General features: G+C 42.2%; 1 protein-coding gene across 1 annotated transcript in view; it reads left to right on the top strand.

The window, feature by feature from the left end:
* SLC35D4 (solute carrier family 35 member D4) overlaps positions 1-18,482 on the top strand; it is a 93,841-nt gene that overhangs the window by 11,749 nt on the left and 63,610 nt on the right. Inside the window, exon 4 of the mRNA XM_007448621.1 lies at positions 9,116-9,196. Within this exon, the coding sequence (XP_007448683.1) occupies positions 9,116-9,196 (81 nt within the window). The remainder of the gene's footprint in view (positions 1-9,115; positions 9,197-18,482) is intronic.

An 18,482-nucleotide genomic window follows, 5' to 3' on the forward strand; every position in this document is an offset into this window, starting at 1 on the left:
CCGTCCGCGCGGCCCCGGCGGCCTGGCCCCACGGCCCCAGCCACTCCGTGGCATGTGGGATCTTCCCGGACCAGGACACGAACCTGTGTCCCTTGCATCGGCAGGCAGACTCTCAACCACGGCGCCACCAGGGAAGCCCTTTTTTTTTTTTTGGTGAGATCATTTAAGTTTTAGTCTCTTAGCAAATTTCAGTTATACAGTACAATGTGATCAACTGTAGTCAGCATGTTATACGTTAGATCCTCATAGGATACGTTATTCATCATTCATGAGTAATCGATATACATTATTCATCTTGCAGCCGAAAGTTTGTGCCCTTTTACCAAACTCTCCCTGTTCCCCTCACCCCCCAGTCCCTGACAACCACTTTTCTACTCTCTGTTTCTCTAAGTTTGACTTTTTTAAAAAAGATTCCATGTAATAAGTGATGCCATGCAGTGTTTGTCTTTCTCGGGATGGGATATTTTGACCTTTGACACCTGCAGGTCATGCCCATGCCACTCAGTGCATAGGAATCTGCTGAACTTATGATTTGTCATAGATACACCACGTGTGGAAGTCACTCTGAGTCCATATAACCCTTTCTGGCCTCTTAAGTCCATGGTGTGAAATGTAAACCTCCCCAGACTGAGGTCAAAGGAGTTATGTCTTGCACATTAGCTTGGATTTGCAGTCCCTCGTGGACTGTGCACGGGCAAGGTGCTTGTACTGGGTTTTCTTTCTTCCTCACATCTCTTAGAGATGAGATATGTGCCTCTTCTATCCTGCCTCACTAATTATTCAGGGACCTGGGTGGCCTCTATTTCTTCTTCTTTTTTGGACTATATTTCTTAGTACTGACTTCTCTGTTCTGTGCCATGCCTGCCATCTGTCTCCTAAGGCTCATTTAACTGCACATCCAGCCTTGGTCCTCCCAGAGGAGGGGTGAGGCGCCCAAGGGTACCACCACTCGAAAGTTCCAGATGTTGGGACCCAAGCTGCCTTACTCTGAATCAGGGGTCAGCAAACAAGAGCCAGAAAGTAAATGTTTTAGGCTTTGTGGGCCATGCAGTCTCTGTCAGAACTACTCAAATCTGCTGTTGTAGCGGGAAAGCAGCCATGACAACGTAAACGGATGGGTGTGTCTGTGTGCCAATAAAATGCTATTTTTAGCAACAGGCAGCAGGTGGGATTTTGCCCGCGGGCCCTTGTTTGCTGCCTCCTGGCTCTGAGCTATCCTCTCTGAGAAACAGTGTCATCACAGGGTTCTTGGGTCCAAGTAATATTAGGGCTGGACAAGGGAGTGTGGCCCTCTGTGAGTCAGGGAGAGAGTAAGGAATGAAGGAGAAAGGTCTAAGAACAGGAGGAAGCAGCGAGAAAAGGGAGTAAGACACTTTGAGGACCATATTCACCAGGAATGGACCAAAAAGATGAAATTCGGTGTCTTCCGTAAGTAGGAAGTTAATGTATGCAGAAGTCCTTTTGAATTGTAAAGCAAATACTTATTTTACAGTTATAAGGTGTGTTACTGTTTTAGGCAGCGCCGATCAATAGTCAACACATCAACTCTGGTATCTTGGTCAGGTGTTATTTTCATGTTTGGAAACTGCTTTGAGGTCACTAGGTGTCAGTATAATGCAGAGAACTTTTAAGAATTCAGCTCAAGGATCCCTCCAGGCTCCCATGAACAGATAAACTAAGTGTTTTCAGGGAGCAGATGTTCCCTCAATAATGCATGCTCTATTTGAAAAACAAATGATTTAATTTAATTAGCCTTCATCTCAATAACAACAGTTTTATGATTCATGCCAACAGACTATTGTTAGCTTCTTGTAAAATGCTTTATTCATCAGGGTTCTTAGGGACAGTAGAGCGTACACAAGCAGAAAAGAAAAAGTACACGATGCAAACAAGATGCAGCATTGTGCTTATAACTCACGTAGGAAAAATTACGTATCACCACTATTTTCAAAGCAGACCCTGTAGCAAATAGTCCTTCAATAGAGTACAGCCTACACACACACACACACACACACAGCGCTGGCTCAGCCCTCACACCACAGAGACTCGAGATTCTGTCAGGACCTCCTCAGGATTTAATCCCATCTTGCCTCCTTTGATGGCACGTAGAACAATGTAAGAATAAACCAGCACAGAAGGCCCAGATAGTGCCACCTTATGAATTAAAGGTGGAGAGGAGGTGCCTTAATAGATGTGCCTCGTTTGTTCCTAATGCGCAGGCTGTTGGGTGTCTCAGAATCATGCAGTGTTAGAGCTGCCAAAGAGCGTCTCAGTCAGCTCAGGCTGCTGTCACAAAAGACCACGGACTGGGTAGCTTAAACAGCAGACATTTATTTCTCACAGTTCTGGAGGCTGGGAAGTCCAAGATCAGGGTGCCAGTGTGGTTGGTTTCTGTTGAGGGTTTCTTGTGGGTTTACAGATGTCTGCTTTGTTCCTGTATCTTTACATGGTGGTAGTGTGTGTGTGTGGGAGAGAGAGACGGGGAGAGAGAGAGAGAGAGAGATGGAAAGAGGAGGCATGCTCTCTTGTGTCTCTTCTTACAAGGGCACTAATCCCATCATGAGGGCTCCATCCTCATGACCTGATTACCTCCCAAGGGCCCCACCTCCAAATACCATCATACTAGGGGTTAGGGTTTCAACATATGAATCTTGGGAGTACATAAACATGCAGATCATAGCAGAGAATGAGTCAGTATAACGTCTCTGGAAGGCAATTTTGCAACCAGTTACAAACTTTAACGTGTGTATCTTTGAACAGCAATTCCACTTCAGGAAATGTATTCTGAATATTGTGAAAACATCATAAATATGAGCGAGAATATATTCAAGGATAATCATTACTGTGTTAGAATAGTGAAAACCTAGGATAAGCTTAAATGTCCAGCAGTAGCCTGGTATTCAAGTATTAATAAACTGGGGATGACTTTTTTGACATGGAAAGATGTTAAGCAGGTTATAAAACAACCTGTGCAATTGGATCCCATTTTTGTTGAAATGTTCATATATGTGCATATGGATGCTGTTTGGAAGGAGATGTAACAAGGTATTAACAGTGGTTATCTTTGGGTAGTAGGATTGTAATTATAATGTTTTTCTTGATAATCTGTTTTCAAAATTTTCTAACATGGAAGGTACCACTTTTTAATAAGAAAAAGAGATAAATTATTATAGGAAACAAAATAACTGTCTCCATTTCAAGTTTCTAAGTTCACATCTACTGAAGAAAAACATGTTTGTTTTTTAATGCAGTTGGTTTTTTGTTGTCACAGTTATAGGCTACAACATGATCGTTACAAATGTTTATTGAATTTGAAATTCTTAGGATTCTCGCATTGGGGCCATTTCAAACAGGCAGATGGCAGGATATGGAACTTTTTGCTTGCTTCCCTACCTTTGACAACTGAGTAGCTGTAAGCGCCAGCAATTCCGTTCAGGGCAGAGTCTCTGAAGCACTTGAGAAAAGCAGAGGAAGAAATGTGAATTAAAGTCATGACTGCAGTTTCCTGTTGTATCTTTTGCTGCTTTGTACCAAACTAGCAAGAGAAGGGAAAACTTTTTAAGTTACAAAAATAATACATATGGTGATTCATTCAGCAAGTATTTGAGTGCCTACTGTATGTGCCAGGTATTGTGTTAGGTGTAAGGGGTGCATAATGAACAAAACAGACAAAAATCCTTGCCCTCATAGAGCTACATTCTAATTGATGCAGACAGACAAGAAACAACTAAAAATGAAAGTGGGTGATGTAATAGGTGTAGAGAAAAATAGAGCTGGGTAAGTGGATAATGTGTATGTGTGTGTGCCTGAGTATGGGCCAGTGGATGGCGGGGGGTGTTATTTTATATAGGGTGGGTAAGAAGGACTCATGGATAAGATGACTTTTGAGCAGAGATTTGAATACGTGAAGGAGTGAACCATGCAGGTATCCGGAGGGGGAGAGCTCCAGGCTGAAGAATGTTTGATGATCAACAATGAGGTCAAAAGCAGTTTTATTCCACTTGTAAATGGAAACATCACTGTAGATATCCTTAAATACCTCAACAACAATAATAATAAATAATAAGGTATAGTCAAGTAGTACATATGTAGCCTCCGAAAGATACCAGTTTATATCCCACAGCAGTATATGAAGGCATTAATTTTATGACCCCCTGTATAAGATACCATCTTTTAAAAATTGCTAGTTTCTTGGGCAAAACTTGATATATCATTGTTTTATTTTAAAGTTCTTTTAGTATTAGGGCAGTTCAATAACTTTTCACATGTTTATTGGCCATTTGTGTTTCTTGTATGTGTGTGTGTGTGTGTGTGTGTGTATGAGAGAGAGACACACACACGCACACATACACAGACAGACAGGAAAAGGAGAGAGAAAATTACCTATTTCTGTCCTTTAAATGTTTTTCTTTTTTCTTTTGGGGAGTTGGATTTTTTCTTATTGATTTGTAAACACTCATTATACATCAAGGCTATTAAACTCCAACCTGTTTTATATGTTGCCAGTGTTTTTCCTGGTTTGCTAATCATCTTTTCATTTTCTTTATGGTGTTTTGGCCATCTTAGGTGGATCTGTCAGTCTTTCCTAGTGGCATCTGAACTTGGAGTTATGTGTGGAAAAGCCAGAAGGAGAACATTTACTGAGTGTTGTTGTTTTCAATGTGCCACGTGCTACCTCAAGTGCTGCGTATTCATTCTTTTAGCTAATTGTCTCAATAGCCTTCTGAGCATTATTATTACCATTTTATAAATGTAAAACCGAGCTCTTACTGCAAACTAGCTTTAGAGTTGGGATATAAATCTTCTAAATAGGAAGGTTTGCCTGACCACATTCATTCTACTACACAGAGCCTCCTGCTCTGTACTTGTGCATCCTTCCTACTCCCACCTCTAGATAACCTAGATGACCCCTAGATGATCCCAGCCCTAGATGCCCTGACCTAGAAGAGAGGGCACAGCCCAGGGACATGTGTGAAGTTTGTCCATCCCTTAGAGCTGTTGGTTAAAGTTTTCAGCTAACTGCTGGAACATTCCTTGGGAGTGAAGAGAGCTAATTATAATTTCCAAAGATTTGAGCAACCATGTGAATAAGATTATACTCTCCAGTGCCCAGAACCAGGTACCGTTTCCATCACTTATTGCTGTATCTCCTGAGGAAAGAATCCTCAGTTTTAGCAGACCTAACTAGGATGTAAAAATTAGTTTCCTTTCTTTCTGAAGAAAGGATTTTAAAGAAATACTTCAAGAGATGGCAAAAACACAAAGAAGCACCGCCCTTGTAGCTGATACTCACCTTGTTTCCACACTGCCTGGAAGAGTATGGAAAATTCAGTCATCATGAATTTTATCTGCCCCGGTAGCTGTTGAAAGGTCTGACCCCTCCATGTTGTAAGATCACACTTACAGTCGTGGAAACCCTGGAAGCCAGAGGTCCAAATTCTAATTCCTGGAGCAGCCTGGGTATATTTTTTCTGGTTGAAGTTCTTCCTTTTTTTTTTAACAACAAAAAGAAACTTATGCTTTATTGAGAGAAAAATTCTACTCTAGTAGTAAGATATAGAGGAAAATTTAGTCAGACCTTGTGCTATGCTCTGTACTTACAGTACTTACAGAGATGGAATTTTTTTTTGGCTTAAAATAACACAGGTTTGTTATCTTACAATTCTGGAATTCAGAAGTCCAGAATGGTTTCACTGGGATAAAAAGTCTTTGGCTGTAAAGAACTTGTTACAATTAGGAAATTTTTCCCGCATTTTTTATGCTACAAAACTTCGCAGTACATCTTAAGTTTTCAAAGGTCCCAATTCCTTTTCAGAAATTTTTCCCCAGAAAAATTTATATTTATACATATCTTCTAATTTTGCCTAAACTTTCTTTTTAAAGTTATTTCTTTGTATTTTAGGGTGGAGGGGTTAAAATACAAGAGGTTCCCTAGTGCTGTTTTCTTTCCCTCAGGTCCATGGCCATTCAGATACCCTGACATCTCCTGAAGTATGTATGCGAGTAGGCGGGAGTTTTCTTTGTTGAGGAGTGGGTGGGGCACGCATGTCTGGGGCCTCACTGACCTTCCATTCTGATGTGTCGGGCTTGCCGCAGCTGGGCCAGCCACTATTTCCCCCCACCCTCCGCCGCACACGCCTTCCTTCCTTCGTCATCATGCTCCCCACGGTACATGCTCTGGGCTTCCTTCTAGGGCACAGCAGGCCATGGGACTTGGCCCTCAATGTCCAATGGGAAAGCCTTTTCCTAGAAGAGTAGCAATTGGTTGGTATTAGCTTGGCCCTTTAGGATGGAGGCTGGCATTTCCATTCTTTGTTCACCTTTTGGTTGGAAGTACAGATGTCTGTGATGGCAGCAGGACTAGTAATAGCAGAATATTTCTCAGATAACTAGCTGCTTGAGCTGCTACCAGAGCAAAATCATGTTGTGTTTGCAACTTATTTATTTATGTATCATTGTCTCACATTAGATTATTATGAGATCTTTGAGGGTAAAGTATGAGAGGCGGTTGAAAGCAAGGTTTTAAGTCAGACAGTCCTGAATTCAAATTGTGGCTTTGCCATTACCAGCTTTTCTGACCATAGACAAATTACTTAAACTCTGTGCCTCGGTTTCCTCATCTGCACAGTGGGGGTAATAATGATAATAATAATGATACTTTCCTCGTGAGATTGTGCAGATTTTATTTATTTTTTTTATTTATCTATTTTTAGATAAATATTTTTTGGCCACGCTGCACAGCTTGCAGGATCTCAGTTCCCCCACCAGGGACTGAACCCAGGCCACAGCAGTGAAAGCCTGGAATCCTAACCACTAGGCAACCAGGGAACTCCCACATTTTAAAAAGATTACAGTGTAGAAAACGTTTAGCACAGTGCCTGGTTTGCAGCAAGGGCTCAAAAAATGTCACTGGTGATGCTGCTGGGTTTTTTTTTTGTGGTTTGTTTTTTAAATTTATTTATTTTTAGCTGCGTTAGGTCTTTGTTGCTGCGAGTGGGCTTTCTCTAGTTGCGGAGAGCGGGGGCTACTCTTTGTTGTGGTGCGAGGGCTTCTTGTTGTGATGCGTGGGCTTCTCATTGTGGTGGCTTCTCTTGTGGAGCACTGGCTCTAGGTGTGCGGGCTTCAGTAGTTCTGGCGCGTGGGCTTCAGTAGTTGTGGCTCGTGGGCTCTAGCACGCAGGCTCAGTAGTTGTGGTGCACAGGTTTAGTTGCTCCGTGGCATGTGGGATCTTCCCGGACCAGGGCTTGAACTCGTGTCCCCTGCATTGGCAGGTGGATTCTTAACCACTGCGCCACCAGGGAAGTCCCTAATGCTGCTGTTAATATTAACTCTGGCGCTGTGAGCACCTTGCAGGTTGCTGTGAGTTTGGCTGAATGAGTATATACAGGAAGTAGGGTTCGAAGGCCTTATCTGAGACTAGAAACGTTTTCATGCCCTGTTCCCTGGGAAGTTGTTCAAAAGCAGGTCTGATGATAGAGTGCCTGCCCATGTTAATAAAATTAACAAAGAACACTTCTTGAACAGGCTCCATCCCAGGAGAGCAGTTCATTGAGTTACTTGGGATTATTATGTTATATCCTGCTGGAATGTCTTCATTAATTTATATTTATTTTAGAATAACTCTGGGAACTTGAATTAGCAAACCGAATGCATTTGTAACTGATGGGGGAAGCAAGTTGCACCCTCAGTGATGTGTACTCTATGGAAAGACTGGGATTTTGCTTTTTTTTTTGCTTTTTAAAACTTTATTTCAACATAACTATACTTACAGAAATACACTCATATTGGTTATTAGAATGCAATTTAACTTATCCTACACAATTTGGACCAAAAAACTTGGTACATGGTTTTGCTTTAAAAAAGAAAGAAAAAGCATTTGCAATCTGGTTTATTTTTCATCTATTACAAATGTGTATAAAAGATCCACCATCAAATGCTGCTAAAGCAAACAGCATGAACCTTGAGAAATTATACTTTGGTTTGTCTCTGAAAAATAACATGTATTGCACTGTAAAATTTTTATAAAATTGGTGCAACAAAACATTGTTGTAATGTTTCAATGCCGGTTCACAAAGTTCAATAACTAATGGATGTTGATGAGGGTGGGGAGAGCCTATTTGTACGTATGAAAATATAAAAGCTATCCCATCTAGTTAATATTGCATGCAGATCACAAGTTTACTCAAACCAAGATTCAGATAATTTCTTAAATCTGAATTAACACTACCGGTCCAGTTCATCTGCTGTCAACAAGGAAACTGCACAGTAGCTGTTTTTCTGATTTGTGCAAAAAAGAAAATGAAGTTTCTTTCCCCAGGTTTTCAGCGTAGAACTGAAACTACAGGAAAGGTATTCTGAGGAGAGCAAGATTCTAAACTGTGTTGAAAAAGCAGTTCTTGGGACTGGCTGTCCAGTGGTTAGGACTCCATGCTTTCACTGCCAGGGGCCCGAGTTTGGTCCCTGGTCAGGGAACTAAGATCCTGCAAGCCACGCAGTGTGGCCCAAAAAAAGAAAAAAAAAAAAAGAAAAAGAAAAAGCAGTTCTTAGTGTGGCCACAAGGGAATCAAAGAAATGTGCCCTTGAGAAGTCCTTGGAGATTCCCTGAACTGGCATCCCAGGTAAACGGTTGAGGCTCAGCAATTGGCCACCCAGCTCAAGTTCAGGCACTCTTTTCAATTCCATCCTTTCACACTGTGGTTCCTTTTGTTGTGGTTCCCTGGAGCTGTTTGGTACCTTGCCTAGGTAAATAGGCTTTAAAATTTTTTTAAAATAATTTGGCATGTGTTCAAAGCCTCCGGCTACTTAAATTCCAAAGAATAACATTCACTACTTCTTTAAAAAAAAATCAGATCTGTTCTTTCTCCCATCCTGCAGGAAACCTTTTCCATCTCCAGCTCGTCTGTGCCCGACTGTGGGATCAGTAACGCCGCATCATTGGCTGAGTGATGGACTGTAGGCAGGATGGCTTGGTCAGCTTCTGTCCCTCTCAATGATACAGAGCATATCATGCTTCGCAAGTCACCTGGGGATGTTTAGACAACCATGAGTGCTGTATTTGGTGTATACCTTCCAGCGAGGTCTTTTGGACATAAAGTGACAGAAATCTATGGCCTCTTTTGATGTTTTGACATGGCTTCCTGCTTCAGCGCTGTTTGTGGGTATCATCTATGCTGGTTCCAGAGCACTGTCCAGACTGGTAAGTGTTAGAGGCTTTGGGGGGGACAGTCCCTTTCCCTTCTTCCCCTTTGCCTTTAACTTGTTGCACCTTGGATCAATAGGGGGCAAAGCAACAGCTTTAATGATGGTACAGCTAGATTGAAGAACAAATCTTGGGGCTGAGGCCAACGCCGAGTGGTCCCACTCCCTGAACTGAAGATACCCAGATAACAGGGAGGGACTGACTTGTTTTATAAGATGGAGAGCTGCAGATGGAGACGCAGGAAGCCGTAGTAGTGATATTTGTGGAGCCTGCTCTGCGTGGATACACCCTGTCCTTGGGAGCGGGGAGGGTGGGCTCAGTCTGCTCCTTGCTTCCGGGGACCGTGACCCTGCCCATCAGTAACACGGCCTGGGTGGGCTGGGCTTAGTCGTGGGTTCGCATGCTTGGCACGGAATTGATGCCCAGTACACAGGGACACTAGTGAAACAAGTGTTCATTCTGTCCTCCCACCCAGACCCCAGGACTGAGCTCCTCAGAGGAGGGTACTGTGAGGAACAGATTTCTTCCAGCTATGTTATATATGATATGAAACTCCAAAAATTTAGTTATTTTGCCACCAAAGGAGAATCCATAAATATCAGCATTGACCAGCGTCTCAGAACGTGGCTTAAAAATCAGGAACTTTTTTTTATATGGTTAAGGTTTTGTTTTGTTTTGTTTTAATTGGGGTATAGTTGCTTTACAATGTTGTATTAGTTTCTGCTGTACAACGAAGTGAATCAGCTATATGTATACATATATCCCCTCCCTCTTAGACCTCCCTCCCGCTCCACCCCCCCATCCCACCCACCTAGGTCACCACAGAGCACCAAACTGAGCTCCCTGTGCTATACAGCAGATTCCCACTGGCTATCTATTTTACACATGGTAGTGTTTATATGTCAATCCCAATCTCCCTATTCATCCCACTTCCCCCTCCCCCACCGAGTCCACATGTCCATTCTCTACATCTGCATCTCTATTCCTGCCCTGCAGATAGGTTCATCTGTACCATTTTTCTAGATTCCACATATATGTGTTAATACACGATATTTGTTTTTCTCTTTCTGATTTACTTCACTCCGTATGACAGACTCTAGGTCCAGCCACGTCTCTGCAAATGACCCAATTTCGTTCCTTTTTTATGGCTGAGTAATATTCCATTGTATATATGTGCCACATCTTTATCCATTCATCCGATGATGGACACTTAGGTTGCTTCCATCTCCTGGCTATTGTAAATAGAGCTGCAATGACTGGGGTGCATGTATCTTTTTGAATTATGGTTTTCTCAGGGTATATGCCCAGTAGTGGGATTACTGGGTCATATGGTAGTTCTATTTTTAGTTTTTTAAGGAACCTCTATCCTGTTCTCCATAGTGGCTGTATCAATTTACATTCCCACCAACAGTACAAGAGTGTTCCCTTTTCTCCACAACCTCTCCAGCATTTATTGTTTGTAGAGTTTTTGATGATGGCCATTCTGACTGGTATGAGGTGATACCTCATTGTAGTTTTGATTTGCATTTCTCTAATGATTGGTGATGTTGAGCATCTTTTCATGTGTTTGTTGGCCATCTGTATGTCTTTTTTGGAGAAACGTCTATTTAGGTCTTCAGGAATGGTTTTATACTCTAACTGCTGTGTTTAATCTATCAGAAAATGATTGTATTCTAATGTTTGAAAAAATGAGAAATTTTCAAACAATTCAGTCTTTTAATGTAAAGTTTGTTGTTATGTTGGCTCCTTAGGCCTCAGATATGAAAACAGTAAAAACAAAATCTGCCTCTCTGGATAATAATAGTATTGTTAGGACAACTCCAAAGCTGCAAAATAGTGGCTGAGAATTAACTGCGATAATTTCTAAATTAAATCGATAATTTCTAAATTAAATCATCATTTTCCTTTCATGATTCATAAGCTTGAGTAGATGGGATGATGTGTGCGATGGGGGAGAAAATAGCCTGGGTGACCTAAGAAGTGAGACACAGAGCACGTTGGTGCTGAGCCCAGAACAGGGGGCCAGGCTGGCTCTCAGCTGCCGCTCTTGATGCTGTCAGGCTCCTCCAAGTCCATAGCCTCTCTTTATGGCCTCTGGCCTGCAGAGGGAGCTTCCTCTTCTATAGCAGAGTATAGGATTTGACTGGAAAACAAAAAAACAAAATACAATCTATTGTTGTACAAAAGTTTTTGAAATTTTTTTGTAGGCTCTGGATAGTTATGGATGCCAGAGTTTTGAAGTTTGAATAACTAAGGTGTTGTGCTAATAATGATAATAATTTTTTGTTTGTATAGCGCTTTTTCATGTGTTCTCTGGAGTGATTTCCTTTGTATCTTTTCATGTGAGTCTCACAGTCACCTGATATGTGAGGCAGATGTTAATAACCTGGCAGAGGAAAACACTTAGGTGTGGGAAGTCTTGGTAACCTGTCTCTAGTTCCAGGTAATGGCAGCTCTCCTGACTCCCCACCTCTTGCCTTTTCAGATTTGTCTCTTTAGGATCAAGGTATATGGATTTTAGAATGAGCCCAGGGTGCAGTAGTCATGAATAAACTTGAGACTCTTGGTTGCAAGTGTTAGAAAGCTCACCAACTGGTCTAAGTAAAGGGAAATTTCCTGGTTCACATTAATGAAAAATCATAGTGTAGAAACTGCTTCAGGCATGGCTTGACCCAGAGGTTCCAGTGACCTACTCAGAATCCGGCTTCTGTCTCTCTATCAGTTCTGCTCTCTGTCTTTGCTTCATTTCACAGCCAGGCTCTCGCCTCATGGGTGGTGTTGACTTCAGGCTGACATCCTCACAATTTTAAGTCTAATGGAAAGACTGTCTTCCTTGTAGCTTCTGCATGAGTCTCACAATTCACTCTGATTGCATCAGTCAGGACCACTGCCCATCCCAGGTCTAAAAGCTGGATGGATTTACATTGATTGACCAGTCCTGGATCATGACTTTTCTGAACCATTCACTGTGACTGGAGAGACTCAGAGCACTGTTTGGCCAGCCCTGGTCATACAGGATCCCCAGCTGGACCCACAGACTGAGAAAGGGTGAGGCAGATGCTTTATGTTGGAGTGCTTTACCAAGGAAGGGATAAGGAGGCTAGGTGGCCAAAAAACCCTCAAAAGTCCATTGTAAATGTCAGTCTAGTACATCTCAGGCAGATGGAGATTTATGTAACCTGGAACAATGCTTCTCAGAGTGTGGTCCACAGAAGGTGATAGCCTGTGAGCTCTTTGTTACCTGTCTGTAAGGAGATTGTGCCAGAATGAACATCACGCTTGGCACTAAACACGCTGATTAGTTTGAGCTGACATTTTTTTTTTTCATAGCAGGACTTTTTGAGGAAGGAAGCAGTGCACTGACTTATATTCTGTGCGAGATCCTTATCTTTTGGAGGGACCGCATTGGAGTGCCCCTGGCCTAGAGCACAGACTTCTCTCATTGGCAGAACGAAGCTGCTGCAATTCAAACTCTGAGCAAAGGGAAACAACCCCAAACCAAATATACCCGATTAGAGGGGGAGGAGGACAGAAAGGAGACACTTATTATTGTTTTTTTTAGTGAAATAACTCAACCCAGCATCTGTTCTTTGTTTTCTGAGTTTTTTGTTTTTACATAGTTGCCTAAAAATTTACAGAGTGGATGAAACACGAGGCACTCGTACAGCTTGTGTTAGATGGAAAACCCGTGTCAGAATGCTGGTGCCAGGCTGGCAGTTTCATGAATCCACAGGACCTGGGGGAAACATGCTCAGTTAAAATCCGTGGGTGTGTTGTTATACAAAACACTTAGGAAGTTGCTCTGCTCCATAAAGGCCTCCTTTATCTGACAAGACTTTGAAGCTATTCTTCTGATGTGCAACTCCTGAGAGCAAGCTGATTTAACTCTGCAAAGGCGAGGTGGGGACAGTTCTTAATTGATTTTTCTACCTGGAACTCACAACCGAATGATAGAATTAAGGGAAGGAGATTATTCTTGTGGCTCTCCATTCAGCAAATATTTGTTGGGGAATCTACTTCTGGGGGCTTAATGAGGAATAAGACCTGCTTCCTGGCCTTGAAGAACTTCCAGAGGAATCCGTGAGAGACACACAACTCACCATGGGAACAGGCATCGTGAATAGTCAGTGTTATATATGTGTGCCGGGCACTTACTATTGTCAACCCTCATGACATATGAAGTTGGACTTAATTACTCCCATTTACAGTTGAGGAAACTGAGATGCAAATTATTTGACCAAGGTCACCAACTAGTAAATGTTAAAGCGGAGATGCAAACTCAAGCCTGTCCAATGATAGTGGTTCATCTGCAGCGCTTACCCTCTTTCCTCGCTAAATCACAACAAGCAAAGGAGATGAGCCCATCAGGATGGAGCTGGGAGGAGGGGAGAGGAGCCGTGTGGCTGTCCTCCCTGACACAGGGGCTAATGTAGCTCTGCTTCGCCAGCTTTCCTGCCCTGAATAAGGTCACAGTGATGAGGGCTGATGGCATGAATGTCCGTCTTTGGAGGGACAGGGCAACTTCAATCAGTCGTTATTACTCTTATTATAATTTCCCTGCTGCAGCCCTTCTCAGCTGGACAGGATTGCCTCAAAGCCTGTGCTGGTGAGTGTTTAGAACGGATGTGCAGATTCTCACACTCGGGAGCTTCAGGGAGAAGCCATCCCAGTGCTGGTGATCTGGGTGCTCAAACCATGCTCTTTTCTTGCTTAGGGTCAGCAGTTGGAAGACCCTGCAAATCTAAATTGAGGCATCTCGACAGGACTGGCCTTGGTTTCCTACCCAGCACTTTGATCGTGAGCCTTCCCTAACTGCTTGTCAGGGTTTCTGTCTTCACTCAACACAATGGAATAGAGATTGGCCGGGGGTGTCGGTGAGGAGACACACATGGATAATCAGACTCGCGTGGAGAGAAATTACTCAGTTAAGCAAACTGGAGCCTGTGGGTTCCCTTCCGCTTGGTTTGGCTCCAATATCATGTAAGGGATCTTGGATCCATAGGGAAAAGGACGTAAATGTTGATCTATCAGTAGAACGGAGACCCTTCCCCTAAGGTTCCCTGTCACTGTGGTTAGAGGCAGTTCTCTTTCACGTGGTTTTCTCATCAGAGTCCGATTGCAAGGATTACTTAAGATGTGGGCGGAGTGGCAAAATAATAACCCCCTCCTCTGCATTTAGTTATGTTCCTGCCCCATCTAAAGATGTTTTCCATAACCCTTATAAAATGACTTATTAAAACTGGGCTCCAAGCGGAAAACTTCATGACACTGGACTTAGCAGTGATTTATTGGCTATAACAGCAAGACACATGCAGCAGAAGAAAACAATAGGCAAATTGGACTTCATCAAAATGAAAAACTTCGGTATATCAAAGCACGCTGTCAACAGAGTTAAATGGCAATTCACAGAATGGGAGAAAATATTTGAAAATCATCTATCTGATAAGGGATTAATATCCAGAACACGTAGAAAACTCCTAAAATTCAACAACAAAAACCAAACAACCTGATTGAAAAATGGGCAAAGGACTTGAATAGACATTTCTCCAAAGAAGATATGCAAATGGCCACTGAGCCCATGATGAGGTACTCAACATCATTACGCATTAGGGAAATACAAATCAAAATCATGAGCTACCACTTTGTGCCCATTAGGATGACTGTTATCAAAAAAATAGAAAATAACAAGTGTTGGTGAGGGTGTGGAGAAATTGGAACTCTTGTGCGCTGCTTTTGGGAATGCAAAATGGTACAGCTGCAATGAAAAACAGTATGGTGATTCCTCAAAAAATTGAAAATAGAGTTACCATATGACCCAACAAAAAAATTGAAAGCAGGGACTTGAGCAGATATTTTGTATACCTGTGTTCACAGCAGCATTATTCACAGTAGCCAAAAGTTGGAAACAATCCTAGTGTCTATTGACAGATGAATGGATAAACAAAATAGTATATCAGTACAATGGAATATTATTCAGGCTTAAAAAGGAAGAAAATTCTGACACATGCTACAACATGGATGAACCTTGAAGACATTATGTTAAATGAAATAAGCCAGTCACAAAAGGACAAGTCCTGTATGATTCTACTAATATGAGTTACTTAGAACAGTCAAATTTATAGAGACAGAAAGTATTGGTGCTTACCAGGAGCTGTGGGCTGGGGAGAATGGGGAATTATTGTTTAATGGGGACAGAATTTCAGATGAAAAGAGTTCTGTGAAAGGATGGTGGTGATGGTCACACAACAATGTGAATGTACTTAATGCCACTGAACTATACACCTAAAAACGGTCAAAATGGTAAATTTTATATGTATATTTTACCACAATTAAAAAGATATGTTTATAACTCCCCTCCCCAGGCTACAACAGAGATTTTCTTGAGGATTATATGGGGGAGGGGGATATGTTCTCACTCACCTCACTCAGAGCCCTTTCTGGTGCTGTAGGAGATGCATATATATATATATATATATTTTACCTCTTTATTGGAGTATAATTGCTTTACAATGGTGTGTTAGTTTCTGCTTTATAACAAAGTGAATCAGTTATACATATACATATGTTCCCATATCTCTTCCCTCTTACGTCTCCCTCCCTCCCACCCTCCCTATCCCACCCCTCCAGGCGGTCACAAAGCACCAAGCCGATCTCCCTGTGCTATGCGGCTGCTTCCCACTAGCTATCTACCTTACGTTTGGTAGTGTATATATGTCCATGACTCTCTCACGCTTTGTCACAGCTTTAACTGAATTCATTCCTATGCACTCGTGTAAAAAAGGGTGAGAAAAATAGCAATTCACTGAGAGCAGGCCAACCTGCCCTCTGTAGTAGCAAGTGCATTTATGCCCCCAAGTGAGGTTCTTATTCCCATGCATCTTACAAGCTGGCGTTCTAAGCTGCCTATTTTTCAAACAAAAAGGCCCCTAAACACAGGTCAGCTACTTTATGTGATGAACAGATGAAGGAGGGAGGTGGCCTCCAAGCTGGTGCTGGAGATTCTCTGGCAAAGAGGGAGTCTGGCCCTCTGCCCTCAAGGAGTTGACCCGGGAGTTCCCCGGAGGTCCAGTGGTTAGGACTCCGCGCTTTCATTGCCAAGGGCCCGGGTTCGATCCCTGGTCGGGGAACTAAGACCTCGAAAGCCGCTTGGTGCGGCCAAAAAAAAAAAAAAAAAAAAAGGTGTTGGCCAGTTAATGACAGAATGATAAAATTAATGTAAATAAACACTCAAATTTATCTCATGCCAGTCAATTTGTGAATATATTCATTTATATGTACACATAAACATATTCAAACACTTCAACTCTCTTGCCAAAAGGATGTGTTGTGGCTTAAAAGAATAATGATGATGAAAATAAGATAAGCATTTCTTATGAATAGAATTTAAAAAAATCTAGGTCAAGGGTAATTGAAGAAGAACTAGATGAGACCACAGAGAGACTTAGCACGTATCTTATGAAATAAGTACAGTTGGGCCTTGGGAAGATGAGAAAGCTCTCATCTTTCTGCAGCCGCGAATAAAGAAGTTCCGAGACTCTCAGTGCTTTTGTAAGAGAAAAGCGGGTTGTGGCCGCAGTCATGCTTCTTCCTTGCTGTCAGGTCCTGAGTCCTCATAAAGGGTAAACTGGGCTACTTAGGGTCTTCAATTGCATCCTTATAACAAACACAGTGGTAACCTGATTTCTGGGATTCTTAGTGCATTTTGGAGGCCTAATGACAGCACAGTTCAGTAGGAGCGATTCTCTGGGGCTAAAATCTCTGCTCTCCAATTATCCGGCTCCCTTCCTGTAGGAACAGTTATTTCTGGCATGCATGATTTTGATGAAAACTAGGCAGCCAACAGTTCAAAGGTACATTCTTTGTCAAGGGCCTGGCGAGCAATTATTGTATATTGCAGATTAAGGCCATGTCCACATATTTAAAAATCACCCAAATTGAAGGTAGGAGTGATGTTTTTCTATAAAAACTTAGAAGTCGACCCAGGACTTGGCTAAGGGAGTCATCCCCACTCCTACAGCGAGACCCGAGGCCATGCCTGTGGGCAGGGCCAGGATTTTCCATAGAAAACTGTTTTAAGTCAGTTCCAACACCTGAACAAATAACAATCAAGGCTTGAAAATTCCACTCTGGGAAGCATGGGAATAATGAAAAATCTTAAGTAATAGTTACCAATTTCTCTTTACATCCAGAGAAGAATTTCCAATGGTACATGGATGCAATGTAAAATTATAAGTGAATGTTAAAATTTTAAGAATAAATTAGTTGCAAACTGTGCCCCTAAGTAATGAAATGAATTGGGCTGTAGGGTAGTTGAATTCGGTCGATTACATTTTGCATCAAAAGTGATAACTTGGGCTTCATGGTAGTTGATCTTGAGCCATTTTTCCTGATGAAATATGGTGGGGACCTTTTGTTATTGAGCCCGTTCCTAGAGTCTTGATGTGAAAGAACAGACTTGTTTTTCTGTTCTCTTTAGCAGCAAGCTAGTGTCTAGATCGTCTAAAGTGATTTCAAATTATTAAGAGGCAGGTTAAAAAGGAGAACCAAAATACATCCTTTCTGTTTTCTCATCCGTATAACTGGAATGTTAATAGTATCTCCCTCATAGATTTATTATGATGATTCAATATGTAAAAGCAATTAAAACAGAGTCTGGGGGCTTCCCTGGTGGCACAGTGGTTAAGAATCTGCCTGCCAGTGCAGGAGACATGGGTTTGAGCCCTGCTCTGGGAAGATCCCACATGCCGCGGAGCAGCTAAACCCGTGTGCCATAACTACTGAGCCTATGCTCTAGAGCCTGCGAGCCACAACTACAGAGCCCGTGCGCTGCAACAACTGAAGCCCATGCACCCTAGAGCCCATGCTCCACAACAAGAGAAGCCACCACAATAAGAAACCCGTGCACTGCAACGAAAAGTAGCCCCGGCTCCCCGCAACTAGAGAAAGCCCACGTGCAGCAACGAAGACCCAACACAGCCAAAAATAAATAAATAAATATATTTTTAAAAAAAACGTACAGTGACAGCAGTAACATTAAAAAAAAAACAACAGAGTCTGGTACATAGTAAGTATTCAGTATATCTTAGCTATTATTGTTATCATATCTCAGAACTTTTTATTTTGTTTTTTTGCCTGCACCGTGCAGCTTGTGGGATCTTATTTCCCCAACCAGGGATCGAACCTGTGCCCCCTGCAGTGGAAGCGCAGAGTCTTAACCAATGGATTGCCAGGGAAGTCCTCATTTCTCAGAACTTCTGTCTGATTTCACAAAAATAAGTCCTGC

This window comes from Lipotes vexillifer, unplaced genomic scaffold (assembly GCF_000442215.2).
Source record: "Lipotes vexillifer unplaced genomic scaffold, Lipotes_vexillifer_v1.1 scaffold168, whole genome shotgun sequence".
Lineage (NCBI taxonomy): Eukaryota > Metazoa > Chordata > Mammalia > Artiodactyla > Lipotidae > Lipotes > Lipotes vexillifer.